The following is a 21051-nucleotide window of genomic DNA, read 5'->3' on the forward strand; positions in this document are numbered from 1 at the left end:
AATTGTCCACCACGCGGAAAGGTACGTCGGTATGGAAAATCAGGGATTGATTATTTTTACGCCGCTCGCTCTGATCAGCGTAAACATTGGCGCGTCGGTTGGATTCGACGGTGAAATATTATGTGAAGGAATCTAGAAACTAAACCACGTTCCGTATTTTCAGGCTTGAATGTATAATTAAAAAACGGCAAAGAATAACGAATTACGAAACGAGCAAGGATTGTGCGCCGGAAACCTAATTAATTGCAATTGTAATTGAAATTGAAATTGAGAAAGGAAGGGAGGGAGAAAAAGCCTATCGAGAATAATAATACCGTAGATGGGTGGGCGCAGCGTCGAAACAAGTTTCGCGAAACTTGAACGGAGAACAGGGGGTGAGAATGATAAGGTAGACCGGTCTCGCACGTATAGCCTGTAGATCCGACGCGGACGAGGGGAAGAAGGAAGAGCAGGATGAAGTATTAAGTTTATTCAGCGCCCGTCCATATCCTTCGGCAAGCGACGAACCCCGGTTATTAATTTTCACGATGTATATGGATGAGTTCTGTTCTGACTAGGCAGTCCGCGACGAGGAAGGTGGGTGGGAAAAGGGCGGAGGGGGATGGGGAAAACGGGGGTCGCAGTTGGCGATGGAATACCAAAGGGTGGCTAAATTGCTATCGATCCTGTCGCAAATATCCTTTGCTTTATTGTCCTGTCCTACCCCGCGTCACGTACTCCCCTCAATCTCCCCCCCCCTCCCGCCCTTCCGGCCGCGAACGATATTGCTCCCCGCTTTCTTTTCGCGCCTTACTTTAGTCGTTGTTGAAAAAATTTCGCGAGGCGATCGCAACACCGGAAGTGCAGTGATTCTTCATTGCCATGTCATACGCGAATTATAAACGTTACGTACTGTGTGTACAGAGAATAAAACGTAACAAAAAAATAGCCGGTTGGGTATTCGAAAGGACGAAACTCAAGCCCGCTGACCATCTCACGAATTAGTCACACGTCGATTCATCGAACATTCTGTATGCGATTCCGTTTAAACGTTCACCTGTTGCACCTGCTTTCCTAGACGGGCGGAGATGGGAAAATTTTGAATCGAAATCATTGATTCGGACTGATGTTGGTCGAATGCGCACGAAAGAGAAATGACGGTGATCGAATTTAAATTTTGGTACTTTCCTTCGGGACAAAGAAGCCGAGCAGCCCACCAGCACAGCTGTCAGCGCGGATAGGGCGCTACGGATTATGCATATTACATTGAGAGTCCTCGTTATCTGGCGGGTCCTCACCCCTCGTGCCGAAATGTTATCGCAAAACTTATCCCATAGCGGAAAAGTAAGTGCGTTGAGCCGGTTTCAGGACGGCCACCGAGGCGAGAAGAGTCTTGAGAGACTCGGCGGGATTCCCCGGTTTACGGGGCCTGTACCTGTAAAAGCCGAAACCCCCGTACGGCATAAGCTCGCGACATTATCCCGGCGTCTTCTTTTCCCCCTCGCCTCGTCGGCCGACTGCTCTGCGTTGCGCCAGAACTGTATCTCTATTCCCAACTCAAAGCCTGCGCGACCGCGCGGACAAAGTTAAGATCTACGATACGTCAAACCCTTCGCCGAAGACTCGGCACTCCTTATACGAGGGAAAAAAAAATAAAAAATATAACTTACTAACGTGTCTTTGATTCTCAGCAATGTCAACCCTACGCCGGCCATATCATGTTTTTATTTTCTGTTTTTATTATCGTTCTTGGCCATTTTTAACCCGCTTAGGAGTACGGTTCGATAGTTTGCGTTACAACATTTCCAGTCGTTTGACGAATAGAAATTTTTACAACATTCGAAAATTCCGTAGATACCGAAAAACCCACAAGTCAGACGTAATGATATCGTAACAGGTCTCTGTCGCAGGGTTAATGTAGTACTATGAAAAACCAAATCAAGGTGGGTAATTATTAACATTTTCACGACGTGGGGTGAGGTATACACACGCCGGATGGGAAGGGCTAGAAGAGGTGAGGGGGGAGGGCTTGGGCGGATCTGCAGCAAGGCGAAATTTGTGTTGAACTTTGCAAATTAATTTGAGACCCATCGAGTTACTCTAGCTACGGCTATTGTGGGTATAAGCTTGGAGGCTGCCGTGTCTATATATACATACGTCTATCTACGTGCTGTATATGTATGTATAACTCTGAGCCGCGTGGAACAAAGATAATCTAATCATTTCGGGACAGACAGTAATTAGTGCCTTGATCAATAATCACGCGATTATAATTAATACGTCGTAATTAAGGATGGTTAGAGCAGCGATGATTGATAATCAGCCAATTGTTTACCGATTGCCGGTGTATAATCATTATACCTGTGTACGGATAATCCACGTCTCATTTCCGGGGAAAAACTCGCGATCTTTCATCGTACACGTACACGTCGGTAATTAAAGGATTACGCTTTTACATTTAAAGATTTAACGCACGGCGAGGAAGAAGAAAAAACACGAACAGACCGTCGCTTTGTGTAACTATAATTCAGGTAACTTTGAGTCAATTTGCAATCAGGCTGCACTCCTCCCGCTATATCGGACCTGCTAGGTAGAGAGAGACGCGGAGGGTGTGTGTGTGAGAGAGAGAGAGAGAGAGAGAGACAGATAACCGTCCCGTATTTACCATAATGCGATAAGAGGCGCGGTGTCTCGTACATTTAAACGAGCACTCACTCCTCCTCTCTCTCGCTCTCTCGGTCTCTCGGTCGCTCATCCGCCATAGGCCAGACTCCATGGTCCGGGGACGCGGACTCCTGCGATTGGTTGCGGTCTGATCTATGTCGAAGTGGGCGGGGGCGAAAATGTTTTGATCCTTCGGGCGTTCCCGGTCCGGCAAGCCCGAGGTATTAGAGTCGGCGGTCGACGGTGGCCTGGACCACGAGCCACCGAAGATATCCATTCGTCCATCCGCTGCGTACGACTTCCGTCGACTGTGAAATGAGCAGATTCCTGAAAGAAAGTGGATAAAGGTTGCGAATTTCGAGCTTTCTCCCATCGGCCCAGCCAGCGGTAGGAAATTAGACGATTATTCGGTACCTAGACGTAGCTACCATAGGCGAAGCTTGCGGCGAGGGACTCCAGAAATTGCTGGGAATTACGTGGGTCGAAGGAGCGACCTTGGTTCACTTGCGAATGTAACGCGGCCGCGGTTACCCGTTACAAAGTAGGCATTTGCCCGCGCCGCGCCGCAGCGACGGTAATTAAATTAGTTGGTTAAACGAACCGGATTCCTCTACAAACTGCATCCATCCGACTATTACATACATACGCAGGCGTACATACTTGCCGGACCGTGGTCGCTTTATCGTGGGCTTAATGTGCTTCTTACCCCTCCGCGTTTACCAACGCGGAAACTTGTCACAGAAATGACTCGGAAACTGTAAAACTACAAAGGAGAGTGAACTGCGGTAGGTATCGCACGAGGAGGGTATATCCGAAGCCACTTCGTAGATCAACGTCGTACGGTACGAATAATTCCCGATGTTCAGCAGCGTGTTCCCAAAGGATTTCGGGGGGCGATAAGCTAGCTCCGGCTCCCTGTTATACTTAAATACATCCATCGAGAATAGGTGCCGAACCTGCACGAGGGAACGAGCGCAGCGACGTGCGGAGGTGTGGGCACTTACCCCGCGGTACATATTTGCCTTGGGCTTACCGCGATATTGGCTTCAGGTTTCCCAGGCTAATGTCCTAACTCCCGGAAGCACGGTTCGCACTCCCGAATGCAGTAAGACCGAGATTGATTCAAGGGATTTGAGGGATCTTCGGGATCCCGGGAATCCGGTCGCGGAGAAAACCACCACCGCATCTCCCTGTCGCGGCGTTGCGTCACTTTCGACAGTCTCCGACTTGATCGGATTTCCGGGTCGAGCAGCGTCGAGATGAAAGGAAAACAAGAATTAAAAAAAAAAAAAAAAATAAAGTATAGAAAAAACTGAAATTTTTCAGTCATCGCGAGGCTGGAAAAATACAGGGACGATAATTCACTGACACTGAGTGACAACGAGCTACCGTCGAGTCGGTTCTTTTCCATGGATGTACACGGAGGGATATTGCCGCTGGAGATATAACGTAAGACGGCAGTTACGTAGCGATACTCCAGGGTGAAGTTGGATAGGGGAAAAGAGGTATGGAAGGGACCTTCTCTCGGAATTAAGAACCCTCGACACTGCTATCCAAGCATTCAGAGTTGATCCCTTCCCACTCTTCTTCCGCCCATCAGTCGCCTCGCATTTCCCGCCCGTTCCTTTCAACTTTTTCTTCCTCATTTTCACAAACAGGATATACAAGAGGCCCCCCGCTTCCTCCGGAGTGCCGGGCTCTGACCGTATTTATCTCCTCTCTCTCTCCCGCCGCTCTCTACAATCTTCTCACCTTCTTCGACGCCTCGGCCTCGCAACAGCCTGGAAAAGAAAAGCCCGTGGCTTTGCAGAGGCACCGTGTTTTTCATTTTCATTCGATATATATAGGTACCTCTGCACACGTAGACTTGGCGCTGGGTGGACGCGGAATTATAGAAGCGAGCACCCACAGCCGGGGGGACGAAATCGGCTTACGACCTCCTCGGTCGAACCGACCGAACTCGGGAAAACAAAGCGGAACAACCACCCGACCGACCAACCCCACAGGGAACTCTGAGGTTTGTTGCTTTAATTGTAATTTAATGTTATTTATCGTCCCCGGACTATAAACTTCCACCTCGTCAACCCATTTATCTTTAAATCACTAGAATTTCCACCCCCGCGTCTTATACATAGGTACATATATACGCATACTCTTGGGCGCGGAATCTTGCCGCAGCAAGAACGCGGCGGGCTTAACTAACCTCAAGAAATTATTACGAAGACCTAACAAACGGGTGTACGAGCTTCCTACGTAGATAACGAACCTCGGATGAAGTTGCAGTTTCCACCCGGGTGCATGCCCGTTTCACGTACGCTGCAGACCTGAATTGCTATATGATTCACACCGAGGGAGAAGATCCCGTTGATTATAGCAATTCAAAAACACGCCCAATTCCCAGGGTACTCGGCGCTCATTCGTACGTCAGCGGCTCTTTCAAAAGAAACAACAACCGAGACATGATAAGTCGGCAAAACGTTTCGTCGGCACCTGCACCGCATGCCCGGGACAGCGAGGGTAAGAAGAGCAGAAGGGAGGAGGAGCGGGTTAGGTAGCTACGAGAGAATTTATGCCCTGCACCCACCGGAGCGCCGGTCAACGGGGGTACAGCTGGCACGAAGTCAAACAGCGTTCATAATTCACGTAGTTTCGTTTTGCGGTGGTTCGTTGCGCTGCTGGTGCTAGCAGCGCCGCGGGTAGTATCGCAATAATTTTACGAGCGTACCCGCTGCAGTGGTTTCATCCCCCGAAACTCGGCTTATTACGAATTGAGGCCCTGTCGGTTTCACCCGTATGATTATTTTATTTTATTGATTTTTTTTTTGTTTTCAACCTGAATCAGGGTGAAAGTGCACGCGGTCTGATCGAGGCTGAATCATCCGAATGGTTCTAACGAATATACGTATGGCAGTCATGCTCCAAGCAATATCCGAAGGTACGATTTTCGCCAAGTTCTTGGCGCGTCGAAACCGCCCTGCCTCGACTGGTACCGGGATCCTCGTACGTGTCCCTTAACCAAGTCTCGAAATACGTGACGGTAGGATAATGGCTCGGGTACGTGGGATAGAAAATCTGCCACCCGCCATCGCCTGCAGGCTGGTGTTCGCCTATGTAACAACTACCGCACTTACATATGTACCTACAACACACCAGCGACTGCATATGTGCGCAAATAATCGGTGTAACGTACCTGCGGTATGCGATCAAGAACTTCCGTCAACGTTTATTATTATCAAACGTTTTCCCCCGACTAGTTGAGACAAATTGAGAATCGTTCGTCTTGTTCGAGACATTCACAAACGACAACTAACCGCAGCATAAACAATAGTGCAAGTGGTGAATTAACGTTTCTTTACGCATGGGCATGCGTAAGCTTGATAAAACACAAGTGCGTGTCAAATTTGCAAAACGCGTGGCATGATACGGGTACGTGAATTTGTAAACGTTGTAGGACGAGGATCAGGCGTGAGGTTGAAAAACATTTCTCACGTGCAACAAACGACCCTCCTAATCAATCGCCAGTCCCCTCCCCCATATACCCGAGAAACTTAAGCTTAAGCCCGTCGTAACAGGCAGCCTCTCCAATAAATCTTTTCCTCTCCCCTTTCCCTTCCCCTCGCCAGCCATCCCTCTCACCATCGCAGCGGTAGCTAGAATCGCTTTGTAGCGGCACGATGGACGGGGCACGATACGAAGATACATAATGTAACCCATCAGTGCTCCGGTTGTGGACTGCTGACGCAAAAGTCTTATTGTGTGCAGGCAACTATCGATTCGTATCCATTGTATACCGTATAAGTCGATATTCGTTAAGGCCGGAGAAAATATTACAGAGGCGGATAAAAAAGACATATATATGCAAACAAATCGACGGATTAATTTGGTTGAAAATATGAACGGGGGAACGAAACTGGGAAAGTCTCGCAGACTTCGAACAGCGACGGCATCGCAACTTCCGGGTGAAATAAATCAGTTCACAATCTGTTATAATCCGTGAGATACAGATACAGAGAAGCTGATTAATTGCTATCCTGCAATAACGTAGAAGGGTCGGTGGATGATGCGATAGGCGTGAAAATTGAAAACGAGGGATATAAAATTCCACGAAGAAAAGTATAATTAATACAAGGCCGGTTCCGGCTACAGATTCCTACTATCGGCACACCTACCGACATCTTACCCAGACTCAAACCCTTCTCCGCGATTACGTCACCGCATTCACAGCGGGTTTTAGTCTGGGAAAGATGTCGGTAGGTGTGTCGGTAGTAGGGATTGTATGAACGCCAAGAAAGGATGTCCGTTTAGGTACGCGGTACCGACTTACCTGTGCCGGCGCCACCCAATCTGAGGACAGTGTCACCCTGAAGCGAGATGGAGAGAGTAGCGGTGTCGTCGAGCCGGGCCAAGACCTCTTCAGGAATGTCCTCAGGTTCGCGAAGCCTCAAGGTGACCTCCCCGGTACTCCCGCCTCCGGCGCCCCCACCGGCTTCCCCGTTGCTCATGGAGGCCGAGTACATGAACACGGAGCCATACCCGTGCAGGGATTGCAACGGCAGTCTCACGCCACCCACCTCCCCGACCGGACCCTGAAATCAGACGAGTCGGGGGTCAAGAAGGCATCCATGGTATCAGATACGTTCGAGATCCAAGAGACACGACGCTCGATTATTCACGAGGGTCCAAGTTCAGGGGACGAATTACGTAAGAGAGAGTGCTCCGGTATTCGCTGATTGAAACTTCCGCAGTCCTTACACCTGCCGATAACGCGTTCTGCACGAGTCGTCGCGTCATACTCGAATTCCTTGCAAAATAACGCAAGGTCCCGCCGCTTCCGGGTCACGAGCATGGTACGGAACGCACGCACCGACTTTGCGTCGTTACGCCATAACCAAATACAGTCAATACCGTTCGCCCTTTTTTGCTGTTGCCAACGCGGCCGTAGGTCCGTGTGTTTACTAGGCCTCTGTCAGATCCGCAGAGTTCGGTAACGTGGGAACAATGTTCAAAAGCCGAATTCATATCCGAGCAATAAAATCCGATATTGGTCGGTGTATGCACGGCGAGTGGATTTTTATCCGAATATTTCCAACTCGCGTATACTCGTTGAATTATGGTACGTATAACGTATTATACGTACGCACGTACGCTAGACAGGCGTATTAAATTTTTTTCCGTTACGTAGGTACGTACCTGTGTGTAGTACGTGCATGGTTGTTATTATTATACCTTTTTGCGAATTACTCGACTCTCATCTCTCCGCCTACTCTCGACTGCAAACCATTTTCCATCTCGCTAATTGGCCTCCTCCGTCGAACGGCCGTATAATATGTAATTTGCTGCATGGTCGAGCACCGTTTCGAGGACCGAGGGACTCGAGGATGGGAAATTAAAAATATTAACGCAAGTGCGTTACGCATTCAGCCGCTTTTCTATCATCGTCCGCCCGACAACACGTGAAATCAATATTATGGGCGAAACCCTGCGCTGGGAAACCCATGCGAGGCTGCGAGATGTAGTCGCGGTATCGCTACGGCACACCGATTGATTTCGATGCGCACTTTCGCGATGTCCGAACGGGCATACAAATATAGTAAAATATGACAAACGGCACATGGAGACAAAGTCGGGGCCCTTGATACGCGACGCGCGTACGTGAGACGATAAAATTGTGTGGCCGGCGCACGTACGTGGAGATGAGGAGAGTTCTTCCTGCACTCCGGTGAAGAGGAAAAGTTTTCTTCTTCCTCCTCCTCGGGAATAAGATAACCACCAAAGACGCAGCGGCGCTCCCGCCAAAGTCAGCAATAAAGATCGATGATGGGGTTACTACCGAGTTCCAACTTAGAACATCCGACTTGTTTACTCGACGTGCTGACGAGGATTCGTATTCGCGTCACTTCCTGCCGGTAATCCGAAATGCCGGAGTAAGGCAAACGCTGACGATCCGTGGTACGGTTCGATCCCTGATTGAGGACAGAGTTTCTTTTTGAGTTATCAAAATATTACGGGAAACCTGTTTTCTGGTGCATTGAATTCCATGGAAAAATATGTATCAGACATTTGTGTACATTGCTTCATTACTGAGCTACAAGATTCACAAAACAACTAAAATTATTCTCGCCTGTTGATTAAATGGAAAATGTAAGATAACGTCCAGGAGCCGCTAAATATGATATTGACATAGACCGGTCAAATTCCTATTCCTACAACTATCAAACGTGTGACTTTGAAATAAAATAACTAGATTTCCTTGGACTACCCTGATATATATATATCGGAGAGAATTAGCAATAACTTTTACCGGCAGGCAGCGGTTGCACCGCCCCTGGAATCCTTTCGCGTCAACTTTCCGCGCTTCTTCCTACGTCGTTTGACTTTACGACCGAGTTGTTGACGAAAATGTTCCGAGGTAATAAAAAGTCGAGGTCGTCCGGAACCATCGACCGAGCGTAGGATAAGAACGAGACGAGGGAGCGAGAAGGAGCGAGAAGGCTGGAGAAAACGATGGGGTTGGAAGACGCTGTAGGTGGAGCGAGAAGCTGCCCGAGAAGCCGATGCTGAGTAAACAACGGCAAATACTCGTCAGCCTCCCAAGAGTTGCGGACCGTAACTCCGCCCTGAAACCGAATCTCAGCCCGCGTCTCTGCTCTCTCAGTGTACCTAAACTCGGCGAGGTGCAAATGGAGAAGCTAGCTGGCACGGAATCGCTCCTTAGAAGCCCGAATTTCGCTATCAAGACGAGAAAAGGAATAAAAAGCGCAAACGAGTCTGCCGAGAAGCGAGGCAATCGACTGCCGCCATATAACGAAGCTCCAATCTACACTGAGAGAAATTTTTAGTTCCGGTTATCGCTCGGTCCTTAATTATTATCATTTTTTACCGGAATCGAAAAATATAGTTCCAGGTAGAAAATGAAAATTAGTTTTCTAGCCGTTACCGGAAAGTCTAGTATCCGTTACTATTCGTTCTCATTACGATCGCTGTTGCTATATTTTCTTGTAACTGTTGCGATAATTTAATGTTCGTGCAACGATAAATCGATGTTAAAGCCTTGTTTAACTAAAAAAGTAGAGTAAATCTCGCAAACTGATTTTGCAAAAACCAAAAAAGGATCGACGATAGCGCAAAATGGTTACGCGTATCTCGTTTTTCATAATTCCAACAATATTAAAACAGTTTTTTTAACGACACCTGTTTTACTGAATTTTTCCAGATAATGTAAAAAAATTTGAAATTTCTCCAGTGTATATTCCAACGAGTCGACCCAGTGACTGCAGATTTTCGCAAACTGAGTATCCGTAAAGATAAATTTCTACAAGGTCTATGGGGCAGATAATCGTAGCGTTATATCCGCCAGGATACGACGGGATCAACGCCAATCAAAAGGCTCCGAAATACGCCTTTAATCCCGGGTTGTTCTCCGGATGAACGCGTCGCCGATTCGCGTAATAATTGGTCAAGCTGGTGCCGATTGCTGGGCGAACCCCTCGGCTCGTTGAAGCTGGATACTCGAATATATTTCGACGAAGGGTTCGCTCGGTGGAAGGAGTGGAGCAGAAAATAGGGAAGAGGGAAGAGGAGAGAGGAAAAATAGAGGTGGATTGTCCATTGTCGTCGGCGTTCGATTCGTTGGGAAATTTACGCTTCGCTTGAACCCTGCAGAGCGCGGTGGTGAAATTTTCTGTACCTACCCAGCAGCACCTATCAGCAGCCGCGAAATATTCAATACCACGGGACGTTACAACGGCGTCGACATACCGTACATACGCGCATACACGCGCATACTCACACACGATATGCGCGCACACACGCGCGCATGGAACATCCGTCCGGTTGTATCGAGATTTTATTTACCACGATGAGACCGCGGCCGCGAGACGCGAGATGTGGGAAAACCCGTCAAAGCCTGAAACGTGACGGAAGCTCAGAGGGCTTAGAAATTCTTGTGAAAAGAAGAAGGAGGAGGAGGAGGAGGAGGAGGAGGAGGAAAAGCTGGGAGTCGGGAATGTCGCGTGCGGCTATAGAAAATCAGCGGCCGGTTCTAATCCGATTCGATTCCGCCTAGCTGTGCTTATTTGACGGGAAGAGAACGGGGATGCGATCGATAATCGTCCCTTTTTATCGGGCATGCGTGTGTGTAAATACGAAAGATGCAATAGCTCCGCGTCCCGAGACGAAACTGTAGGGTAATTCTATAATCGCCGAGTCGAAAGTTGTACCGCCGCGATTGTTCGCCACCGCGAGTCCTGAAACCTGAGCCCCGCATCTTTCTTCGTATACGATTCGAGTCTTGCAGAGCGCAAAACCCATTTATCCATGCGTAGAGGTACGTACGTGACGAGAATATCTCGCGTCACGAGGGACGAAGGAAAAGAAACGAAAACTGCAAAGAAAAAGATAGGCGGGGAGGACGGGGGCGGAAACAAAAATCCCGATGCGATACGATACGATATATTGTACGCAAGAGGTGCAGCAAAGTAATTAATCGTTTCCAAGATTTTTCACACACGTCGTGCGCGCGCTACGCGTGGGTGGAAAAAGCGATCCGTCAAAGCTCGGGGGCCGATCGCGCATCTGCAGATTAGGGCAATATGCAACGTCCGTTACACGCTCGGGTAGATCCGATCGATGCCGGAGCCGGACCGGCCTTTGGATGTGCAAGGTAGCCGAGTACGCGTCTACCTGTGCGAAGCGTCCTGATTGAACACTTGCGAATCGGTTATGTATTCCAGGCCTGAATTTGCGGAAGCAAAGAGGAGGGAGGGTGAGAGCGAGAGGGGATGATAAAGCGAGGCCGAGATCTTTCGGAGAGGAGGAGGAGGGGGAAAGACATTGATCACCGAACAAGGCGATCAATCAAACTGCCCACCGTCCACCGGATACCTACTGCTATACATATACATATACATATATATATATATATATGTACATGTACATGTGTGTGGGTGTGTATATACATACTCGGCAGTTTCATTCCGTGTGACGAAACGCTCGTCGAGTTTCCTCGCTAGGTAACATTTCGTCTACAGGTATCTAGTTTTCCTTCTCTTCGACAACATGATATGAATTTTTCTGACGTATGTTCGCTCGTAACTCCGGTACTATCGAATCGATTTTGATTGTTTTTTTATTCTGCAGATAACTACGACGTCCGGTCAAGTTTTAAATTACATTTCGTTACAACCGGATGAATAGTTTTGGAACTGTATAAATATATTTGTAAATCAGGTTGTAAGGGGATGATCACGCACTTATGGGAATGCTGATTAAACTCTTACAGTAAGAGGAATTAAGTTACGTTCGAGAGGTTTCAACGTCTCGATGATGACGATCTACAAAAATGTTCGCGATTACGTACGGCTATGTCTAATAGTTTTGTAGTATCGTGTAAGTACGAATACTTCAATAGGCACGGCACCAAATTAGCAATCCCGTATTGCAAATAATGTCATTGCAGCGCGATGAAACGAAACGGTTATCTTAAATGGCCAGTGAAGTTCGTTCGACTGCGGTGATAGCAATTTGAAATGATACCGGAGGTTGAACGCCTACAAGCGTTTATGTGAAATAAAATTATCAACTCAAACGCGACAATTTCACCGAAAGAATGAAAGAGAAAAAAAAAAGTAAAACAAATAAATACCGCAATGAAATCAGTTTATCAGGTATAACGTCGATTGTATTACAGAAATTGCAAGGTTCCTGATAATTTCGTGTCCCCGGGATGTCCTTACATCTTTATATCACTGCACTTATTGTTAGCGAGCTGTATTGCCAGGCCTAATTGGCCAGCCCTGCGTGTTTCTAAAAGGGGAAAAGCGAGAGGGGGGATCTATAAGGGCTTGCGTTTCGAGGCACGGCGGAGCGTCAGGTGGCAAGGTGCAATCGGCGATTGAGCCTGAGAGAGTGAGAGTGAGAGAGAGAGGGAGGAAGAGGGATGGAGGGAATGGAGGGGAGCTCGGGGTTCCCCGTTACGTTGATAATTTCGGCCACCGCGACAGCTAATAACAGGGCCGAGGAGGACGATTAGCTTCTCGCCAATGTCCCAGTCACGCGAGAAAGCGAGGGTATGGAGCCCGGGCCTCGTCGTCGCGTACTATGCCGACATCGTTCCCTCGTTGATTCGCCAAATAAACCTATACGACAGTGGAGAACAGTGCGAAGAAGAAAAAAAATCAATAATCGAAACTAAACTCAAAAATCAAAAACACAAGTCTGTCCTCTGGAAGAGAGGCATACAAATGCCGCGTTTTTTTTTCTATTTCGCCCCTGCGACAGAAGTATTAAAATTGCGCTAAGGTCGGTATAATTATTATTACATTATGTTATCCGTATGGTTAAAATTACAACTTTCGATAACGAGGATCAGGCCATATACGACGTATAAACCGTAGTAGCGAAATGCACCTGCGCATGCTCCCGTTTTACGGTTAAAGTTTATACGACTGTGCGAAACCGAATTGCAAAGTTCCGTGTCTGGGTATCCCGCCCTGTTGTAGAGCAAAGCGAAATGGATGGTTTTACGCGATCGATTGTTTATATTATACGTACGGGTAGCCACTTCTTCGATCTTCGTAGATCTCTGACAACAATCTATAGGTAGACATAGGACCGATAATCAATCTTTGCGAGTTTAAATCTTAAAAAATGCGAGCGTTTGCCGATACGGATTTTTCTTGTAAAAATTCTATCGAACAAAATAAGAATGTAATCGTACACGTGGCGTTTTCACTTGTGAAAATAATAAATTACACCGACATTAAATCGAGTGGTGCGTGCGTCAGGTGGAAGCCGGCCGAACCCGGTCCTTAATCGACTAACCTCGCAAAGCCTTTTCAAATATGCAGAGTGTCGGGGGTAAGCTCGACGATACATTCTCTCGGAGAACCGCGGCGAGGGACGAGGGACGAAATTACGTAGGCGTCATTTTAGCCCGCGCGCTTCACGCCTCGTCGATCTTTCACTTTAATAATATACCTACGCGTATTAAAAAATATTATATATATATGTGTGAATCGCATAGCTTGTACACATCTCCGTGGAACGGCGTATAATACAAGCGAGAATATATACTTTAAATACCTATATATATTATTTGAATACCTACACAGTCACGCAGGTAGGCTGTACAATGGAAATAATAATCACAATACGAAGATAAAGTTATACAAAATCCGGAACGAATTCTGGATGTTAAATTTGCCTCTGGGAGAGAGAGATATTACGGTAGGTATGTACCTATATACCTTAAATCATGTTACGCGGATGAGAAAAATCACAAGCTTCGCGAAATTCAATTAAACCGGTAAATATAACGATTATAAAAATGAGGAAACATTTTTTATGATTTGATTTTTATTCTCCGACGAGATATATACATACGTATAGTACATATCTCCAGTTCATGCGACAATTTGGTGGCAAACGTACCGCAACGTCTCAAGTCGAGTCGTTTCGACATGTACGATAGTACCGAAACTTACGGTTATTCAAGCTGACAATGAGGGTTTACATGGGTAAGTAGTAAGTAAGTATACGAGTATTATACACATAAGTAAGGGTTACTTAATCGCGAAGCTTGTAATTAAGAAAACGATCGTTCCGACTCTTGCTTCTCTTTCTCTCATTATTGTGTTTCGTCACCTTTTTACGGATTACCTACAAGTCGTAATTCTCGTCTCGAAAAGAAAGCCAAGCTTTCTCTATCCGCACGGAGTTATGCACCCACCCACGCCATTGAACAACCCCAAAGGTTCTCTCTTTATAGCCCGCCAAACGTCGGTTGGGTCTTTTTATTTACTCACACGGATACGTACGTACGGACCTGTAACCGGCTCTTCCTCACGGGTCTAGATTTCATCAACGGAAGTATAAAAATAATGCGGATATAAAAACCGCATGGAATCGCGTATAGACGCCGCCTAACAAAGAGATATGGAAATAAGAAAAAAGTTGAATAAACAAAGAAACGCGTTCATCCACCCATTGACCGGTAATTGATAACGAGGTAGGCAACTAGGTATACGGTTAAATGCAGACGAGGGGGACGTCATCGTCGTCGTCGTCGTTGCGACATATTTTTGATGCCTCAGGGCTGCGCCTCTGACAATGAGTCCGTATCCTCCCAATACTTGCTGCATACTTAACGAGAAGAGATGCGTGCAGCAACCCCTTCGGCGGTTGAGCTTCGTTTTATACCTGCGTATCATCCCTTTCCGCCCACGTCTTACCCGCAATAAACCTACGCCTGCAAACACGCCCTACTATTCTCAGCTACGCGAATGTGAAAAATTTTCGACCTCGTCGCCTGCTTGATTACAACGCGAGGCAAAAATCTGCGATAATTTTCCTTCTTTCCGAATCGACGGAGAGAGAAACTAGACGAAAGGATGAGCATTTTTCCAATCAGCGAGAAATTCACGGGGTTCCTTGTATATACTCGTATGTACCATGGTAAAATATTCTTCGTGTAATATACGTATACAGTTCTAATTAGTTTTTACTGTCACTTGTATTCTTTTCTCTGCAATATAATGCGAGAACTTGGAGCGTGAAGGGTAATTAAGTTAAATGTAGACGGATGCCGTGCCCTAGTCTTATCACTGCCGGAGCGGTTTCTTTTGTTCCCACCGGTACTCGTATAAATGCACATTATACACACAGAGTTATATGCTATATACGTATAGCCGACGGTGGTTAAGGTCAGAGGCTCGGAAGGCCCGCCCCCCCGGCTAGCGAGGAGAATCTCTCTTTTATACATGGCGCCGTCTTCCTCCTCGTTCAGCGAGGGTGGTGCGCATGTTTATTCAAGAACCTCGCGTAGAAAGATATTCCCCGCAAACCGACGTGACACTCCGCCGCTGCGGAAGCGACGCGGAAATGAAAAAGTTATACTTTTCATGTACGCTCTTGCGGCATACGTACGTACCTACAAGTCATATTCCTCTAGTGGTGTTGTACGTCGTGCGAATGCGTAGGTATACTTGTGGTTCACGTCAACTCCTGTAATACCAATTCAGGGATTACGGGTGTTGGGGTTGGAATAATATCGATAGCGATTAAAAATAGTAACGAATATATTCAACGAGTTGGTATTGTATGGTAGATAGATTGGTGACATGCACGGAGAGAAGAGAAGGGGAAGATTCTACTCAAAACTGTAGGAAAAGAGGGAAACATCGAGGTTTTTTGATAAAACATACCCATGGCAACTATATTTCCTCACTATAAATGTAGTAGATTTTACTCCGCGCACAGTGGTTTTCACCCTTTCTAGAGTAAATTCTGCATTTTCCGAAGTACGTTTTACCAAAAAACGTGATGCGTCCGTCTTTTCCGGCAGTTTTTAGTGAAACCTGCTCTTTTATTCTCTCCGTGTGAAGTTCGAAATGCTATATTGTTACACAAATGAGAATGAGGATAACAAGTCGGGTGGACATTGGACGACTAACTTGTTCGAAATTGTAGGAAAGCTTGAGAGAAGCAAAGTCGTGGGAGTGGTAGAAAATTGTTGAATAACTTTACGAACGGTCTAGTGCTTGCAGGTATGCTTACTAATGCCTGAGATTATATTTACGATTAAAGTAATCTTACGAATCGACCTATCTTAATTAAAACGTGTAGCTAGTGAAAGTTGGCAGGCAACACTTGGGAACCAGATGACGTGTGATTATAAATTATCTTTCAAGAGCTAGCGATCGAGGGTTTTGCGACGCAACAGCTTGTTTTCAGCCAATGCTAGTTGTAGGGAAAATTGATGATCAAAGCCTCGGCAAAGTGATTTAAAGCTCCCTTAGAATCTCTCATCCACTCCGGATTTTCCAGCGCGTGAACGAAACAAATAAATACGTGTCTGGGTAGCTGTGCGTGTGTGTTTGCGTGTGTACGAAGCCGAAAACGGGCGGCCATGATGGCGGTGATACCGCTCGCATCTGCGCTGCCGGTCGAATCGAATGGCAAATATTAGCATTGCTAGGGAAACACAGGCGCCTCTCTTCACCCACGGGGTGAAGTACCGACGTACCTGGACGGCTTATACCTACCGGCCCATCAACCTACCAACCTACCAACCTACCACCTACCGCCCGCCGCCTATCCACCTTCGCCGAGAATCGAGGGAGGAACGAAACCTTCATCCTCTCGCCGCCCTTCGAAAGCCGCTTAAAGCTCGCCCACTCCTTCCGTCCAACCCTACGGGACTCGAGAGAGAAATTGCTTTCCCTCCTCCTCTCTACCCCTCCTTTCTCACGTCGTGTTGGGCCATTTTTGCAACGATTATACGTCTGCGTCAACAATGCCAGAAAATGTTTAGAAAAGAAAAACGCTGGTTAGACGAAGTCAATTGACGAGGCTGAAGTTGGTAACGTTGACGTCACGAAACATGAATAAATTTCACCTTATGGTATGATTTATTGAATTTCAGACATCCCTGCACTGTGAAAAAACTGTTATTCCGAAACGTTGAATCATCACAATATCCTTACCAACTTCACGGACGAAGTCAACGCAAGGTTTTCCGATCAAGAGAAAGCGGGATGATGAATGTTGACCGACCACAGGCTCGGTTGCAAACGGTAACTGGAGGTGACACAATGAGACATCGCGAACTGCTCTTATAGATAACGAACCGCGAACCGGTTACACTTGCAGACAAAGTTGAAAACGTAACTTGTCGGAACTTAGTCCGATGGACACGGTATCGTTACACCGCGATTTCGACGCGGAATGCAACGGTCCTTGTATTACAATAAGGGAGCGAAGTGCTAAATGCTACCGAGGCATTTGAAGTTCGCGTCCGGCGGAATATAGTAGATTTTAAAAGAACAAGGTTATCGCAAGTCTTGCATGCGGCAAGTCGTTCGTTCATACACCTAGGTACTTGAAAAGGTCATTTTCGAATGTTCAGATAATTTAAAGATAATTCTCCAATTATTTCAGATTTTTATCTCAACTCTAGCCCGTGCCCCGAAAAGGGCGGAGTTTCAAATTCAACCCTTTCGGGGGCACATCAAATCTACCGAACGAATTTAGAAGAAATTTGGTACAGGGGGATTTTTTGAGTTGCTGATTTTTGAGGTAATGAAGGTATCGAGTAAGACGACAGGAGGGAGGGAGGGAGGGGCAACCCCGAGATTTAGTGCCACGCTTTTGAGTCAGGGTTTGGAAATGCGGGACGGGATGAGATGGTCGGGAGGCGAACGCCTGCGGGACTGTTGCATAATGCAGGTGCGATTCTCGACCTTTCAACGCCTCCCCTTGTATTATACTATACCTCATACCTCGTACCTCGTACCTCGTACCCACCTACCCATGCACATGCGTAAACCGACTCGCTACACGATATTGTATTCGTAAAAAGAGCTTTTTGCGACTGTCCAAGCCTCGGCGCGAGTGGGAGGGTTACACAAGTGTTATACATATCACGTATGTACGCACCTTTAAACGGGTACCTGATACACAAATAGAAGGATGCATGGATAGTTTTAGCTCGTCGGCCATTTCTTACACGTCGCTCAAATTTACGTTCTTTCTACGTCTCTTCCTTATCTCATCATATAACTAAGACGAACACAAGATTTACATCCGATTCGAGTTGTTTGACAAGCAACGAACGAAAATGATTATCGTTAAATTTCATCAGCTGTAAACCGATAAATATTATCATTATTATTATTGTTGTTGTTATTATTCAAGGTAAAAAAGCTCCGTCCATCGCGCAACTTGTAGGAACTCTCATAATTCACGTACGTTCGAATATTTGAAAGGTAAGAAATGAGGTAATGACGAGCGAATAAATAAATAAAAGAATAATTGAATTTATTTGTAGAAACGAGAATGTATTTAAATATCCGTAACGGTGTACGTTGTATTGCGTGCGTAAAACGACGAGTCATTGATGAAACCTTGGTGTACGAGAAGAAAGAGAATAAAAGAAAAGGGGGCGACGTAGATATGTACATGCTATTGACCGATTGATTCCTGGAAGGTATACTACGGAATTACGACCCCACCGAGCTTCGAGTATCCGCCTCAGCCTTCCTTATTATACCTATACGGACGCCGGCGAAAAAATAAACAATACGTATGCAGAGGTATAACAGGTGGTATTCACCGTGTTCAGCGGAATTGCTCTAAGGCTCACTTATACGAATCACTACCCTGCGTCTAAACCGTTATTCGCTTCAATGGGAAAACTGGCTTGCCGCCATATCGGCAGGTTGCTTTTTTTCCCTCCGTTTATCCATATTTTTCACGCATGCGTTATTAGGGTGGTTCATTTTTCAACTTTTTTTTTTATTTTCTTTTTATTTTAAGGAGCTACCGGAAAAATTTGCGACACGTACCGAACAAACAAATTGTCGTAAAACCCGGAGGAAGTAGGAAAATATTTAGAGGTCGCTAAAAATGATTGTAGCATTTTTTATTTATTTTTACGTGTACACCCGTAGAAATTTATACGCAACATTCAGTTGTACACAGGTCGTATCGATCGTCGGACTAAGTATTTGCAAACAATGTACACGTTTGACAAATCAATCAGCGTTGATGCTGCTATTTTGTTAAAATATACCTATCCAAGTCAAAATTCGAAAAATTTGATAATAAAAACCACCCAAGGTATAACAGCATTGGATATTTTAGTTTTTGCAATTGCAATCAAGCCGGTTCTGTTTGTCAATTTTTCACTGCACTGTGCAACACACGTATTTTTTCGTGTACGTAAAATGAATACGCGTTATATAATATCTACCCCAGTCAGTCAGTTCTGTCTGTACGAATTTCACGATTTTGCCTATGTGTATGGCTATAATAGGGGGGTGATGCTGCTCTGCGCGGTTTGAGTGCGGTGTGAATAGGTATACGTTATATATACCACGAATCGGTATTATTTACGCTAGAGTTGGAAGAAATATTACATTTTCAAACCAGCAGCCCTGCGCCTCGGCTTCGCCGAATGCCGATGGGGGTTGAAAGCGGAGCGAAGAAGAGAGGCGAGGAGAGGAGAGGAGAGGAGAGGAGAGGAGAGGAGAGGAGAGAGGAGAGTAGAGTGCAAGCTCGCAGCTCTCTCCATTACCATTTATAGTGATTCCTGAACCAACTGCTCGCACTTTCTAACGGGTGACTACCCACCCCGATACCGATGATAACGCATCGAGGAACCGGAAAACCTCTGATTTATAACATTCGTCATGCTACGATGCGGACTCGCAAATACATGTAACGATTTCTTCGATAATTCTTCTTCTCCCTGCACATACGCGATAAAGTGTACCGAGATCCAAGGGTGCACAATATATTCGTATCGCGGTATTATCACTGTCCTTGTAATTCTGCAGGATATTTCTTTATAGCCACGAACTTTCGTTCCCTTTTCTTTTCTTTTCTTTTCTTTTTTTTTTATCACACTGGAACCCCTTTGTTCCAAACAATGTACGTAGTAAGTAACAAGAAGCTATGGAGAATAATCAACTCGTTTGAACTGGGAAATTTATTACCCTTCACTCATAATTGTCTACGATTACCCGATTGCTTCAACCTGCGCAGAAAATTGATTATGGCGAAACACAACGTTTCGTACATCGGCTTCGATATCGTTGCAGCTTAAAAATTGCAATTTTTCAACAGAATCGAATAACTATGAATAAAATCTTTACATGTTGTTAAGAAAGTTACCCGTTGTTCTACGAAGTGAACCGTTTGTGGTGAAAGGTTTTCTCACAGCTTCTTAAATCATTTGAAAAGCGTTCGGATTATTAGATTCCAACTTTACAAATCCATGCACGGTCTCGGCTAAAAAAGTACGAATTTCTGAGCTGTGTCGTCATTGACGCCAAGGTGCGATGTTAACGATGCAATTATTCAACTGTCACTTTTTAGAGTCGAGATTGGGATAGGTCGTCTTTCGTCGATATTACACCTGCTCTCGCGTAGCTGCGCAAGCCGAAGTGCCACGTACCTACGACTACGTACGTTCACGTGCGATACGTACCTTCAACCTGACATTGTATACCTATGTACGTACATTGTGAATACGTGCAGCGGCGAAGGGCGAGGCGGTGGGAAAACTTGACGCGTCTTCCGTGCCTATAATTTACGTATCGGAAAATGTGAAAATTGATACGGGTAATTGCAGGATGAGAGCTGCGAACTGGCAGCAGCATAACTATACAATGCACGTTCTCCTTTTCTTCTTCGGTTGCGAAGTTTTTTACCATTCATATTTCCTCGATCATCCCTATCATATATCTATAGATATATTTCATCATACACGTGCATGGAACCGTTATACCCCCCTCCCTCCCTCACCTAGCCGTTCTTTCATTCTTCTTACATGCACAGGTATATGCAATCTATGTGCGTAGGTACATACATCTTTGGGTAGGCAACGTATATAAACGGAGGGGTGGA

General features: G+C 46.0%; 1 protein-coding gene across 6 annotated transcripts in view; it reads right to left on the reverse strand.

Annotated features, from left to right (window-relative positions):
• Positions 1-21051, reverse strand: part of LOC124303811 (uncharacterized) — a 176651-nt gene that overhangs the window by 53892 nt on the left and 101708 nt on the right. For all 6 annotated transcript variants that reach the window (XM_046761511.1, XM_046761508.1, XM_046761507.1 and 3 more), the window contains one exon: positions 6968-7229. In XM_046761511.1, the coding sequence (XP_046617467.1) occupies positions 6968-7229 (262 nt within the window). The remainder of the gene's footprint in view (positions 1-6967; positions 7230-21051) is intronic.

Source organism: Neodiprion virginianus, chromosome 4 (assembly GCF_021901495.1).
Source record: "Neodiprion virginianus isolate iyNeoVirg1 chromosome 4, iyNeoVirg1.1, whole genome shotgun sequence".
In the NCBI taxonomy this organism is placed as follows: Eukaryota; Metazoa; Arthropoda; class Insecta; order Hymenoptera; family Diprionidae; genus Neodiprion; species Neodiprion virginianus.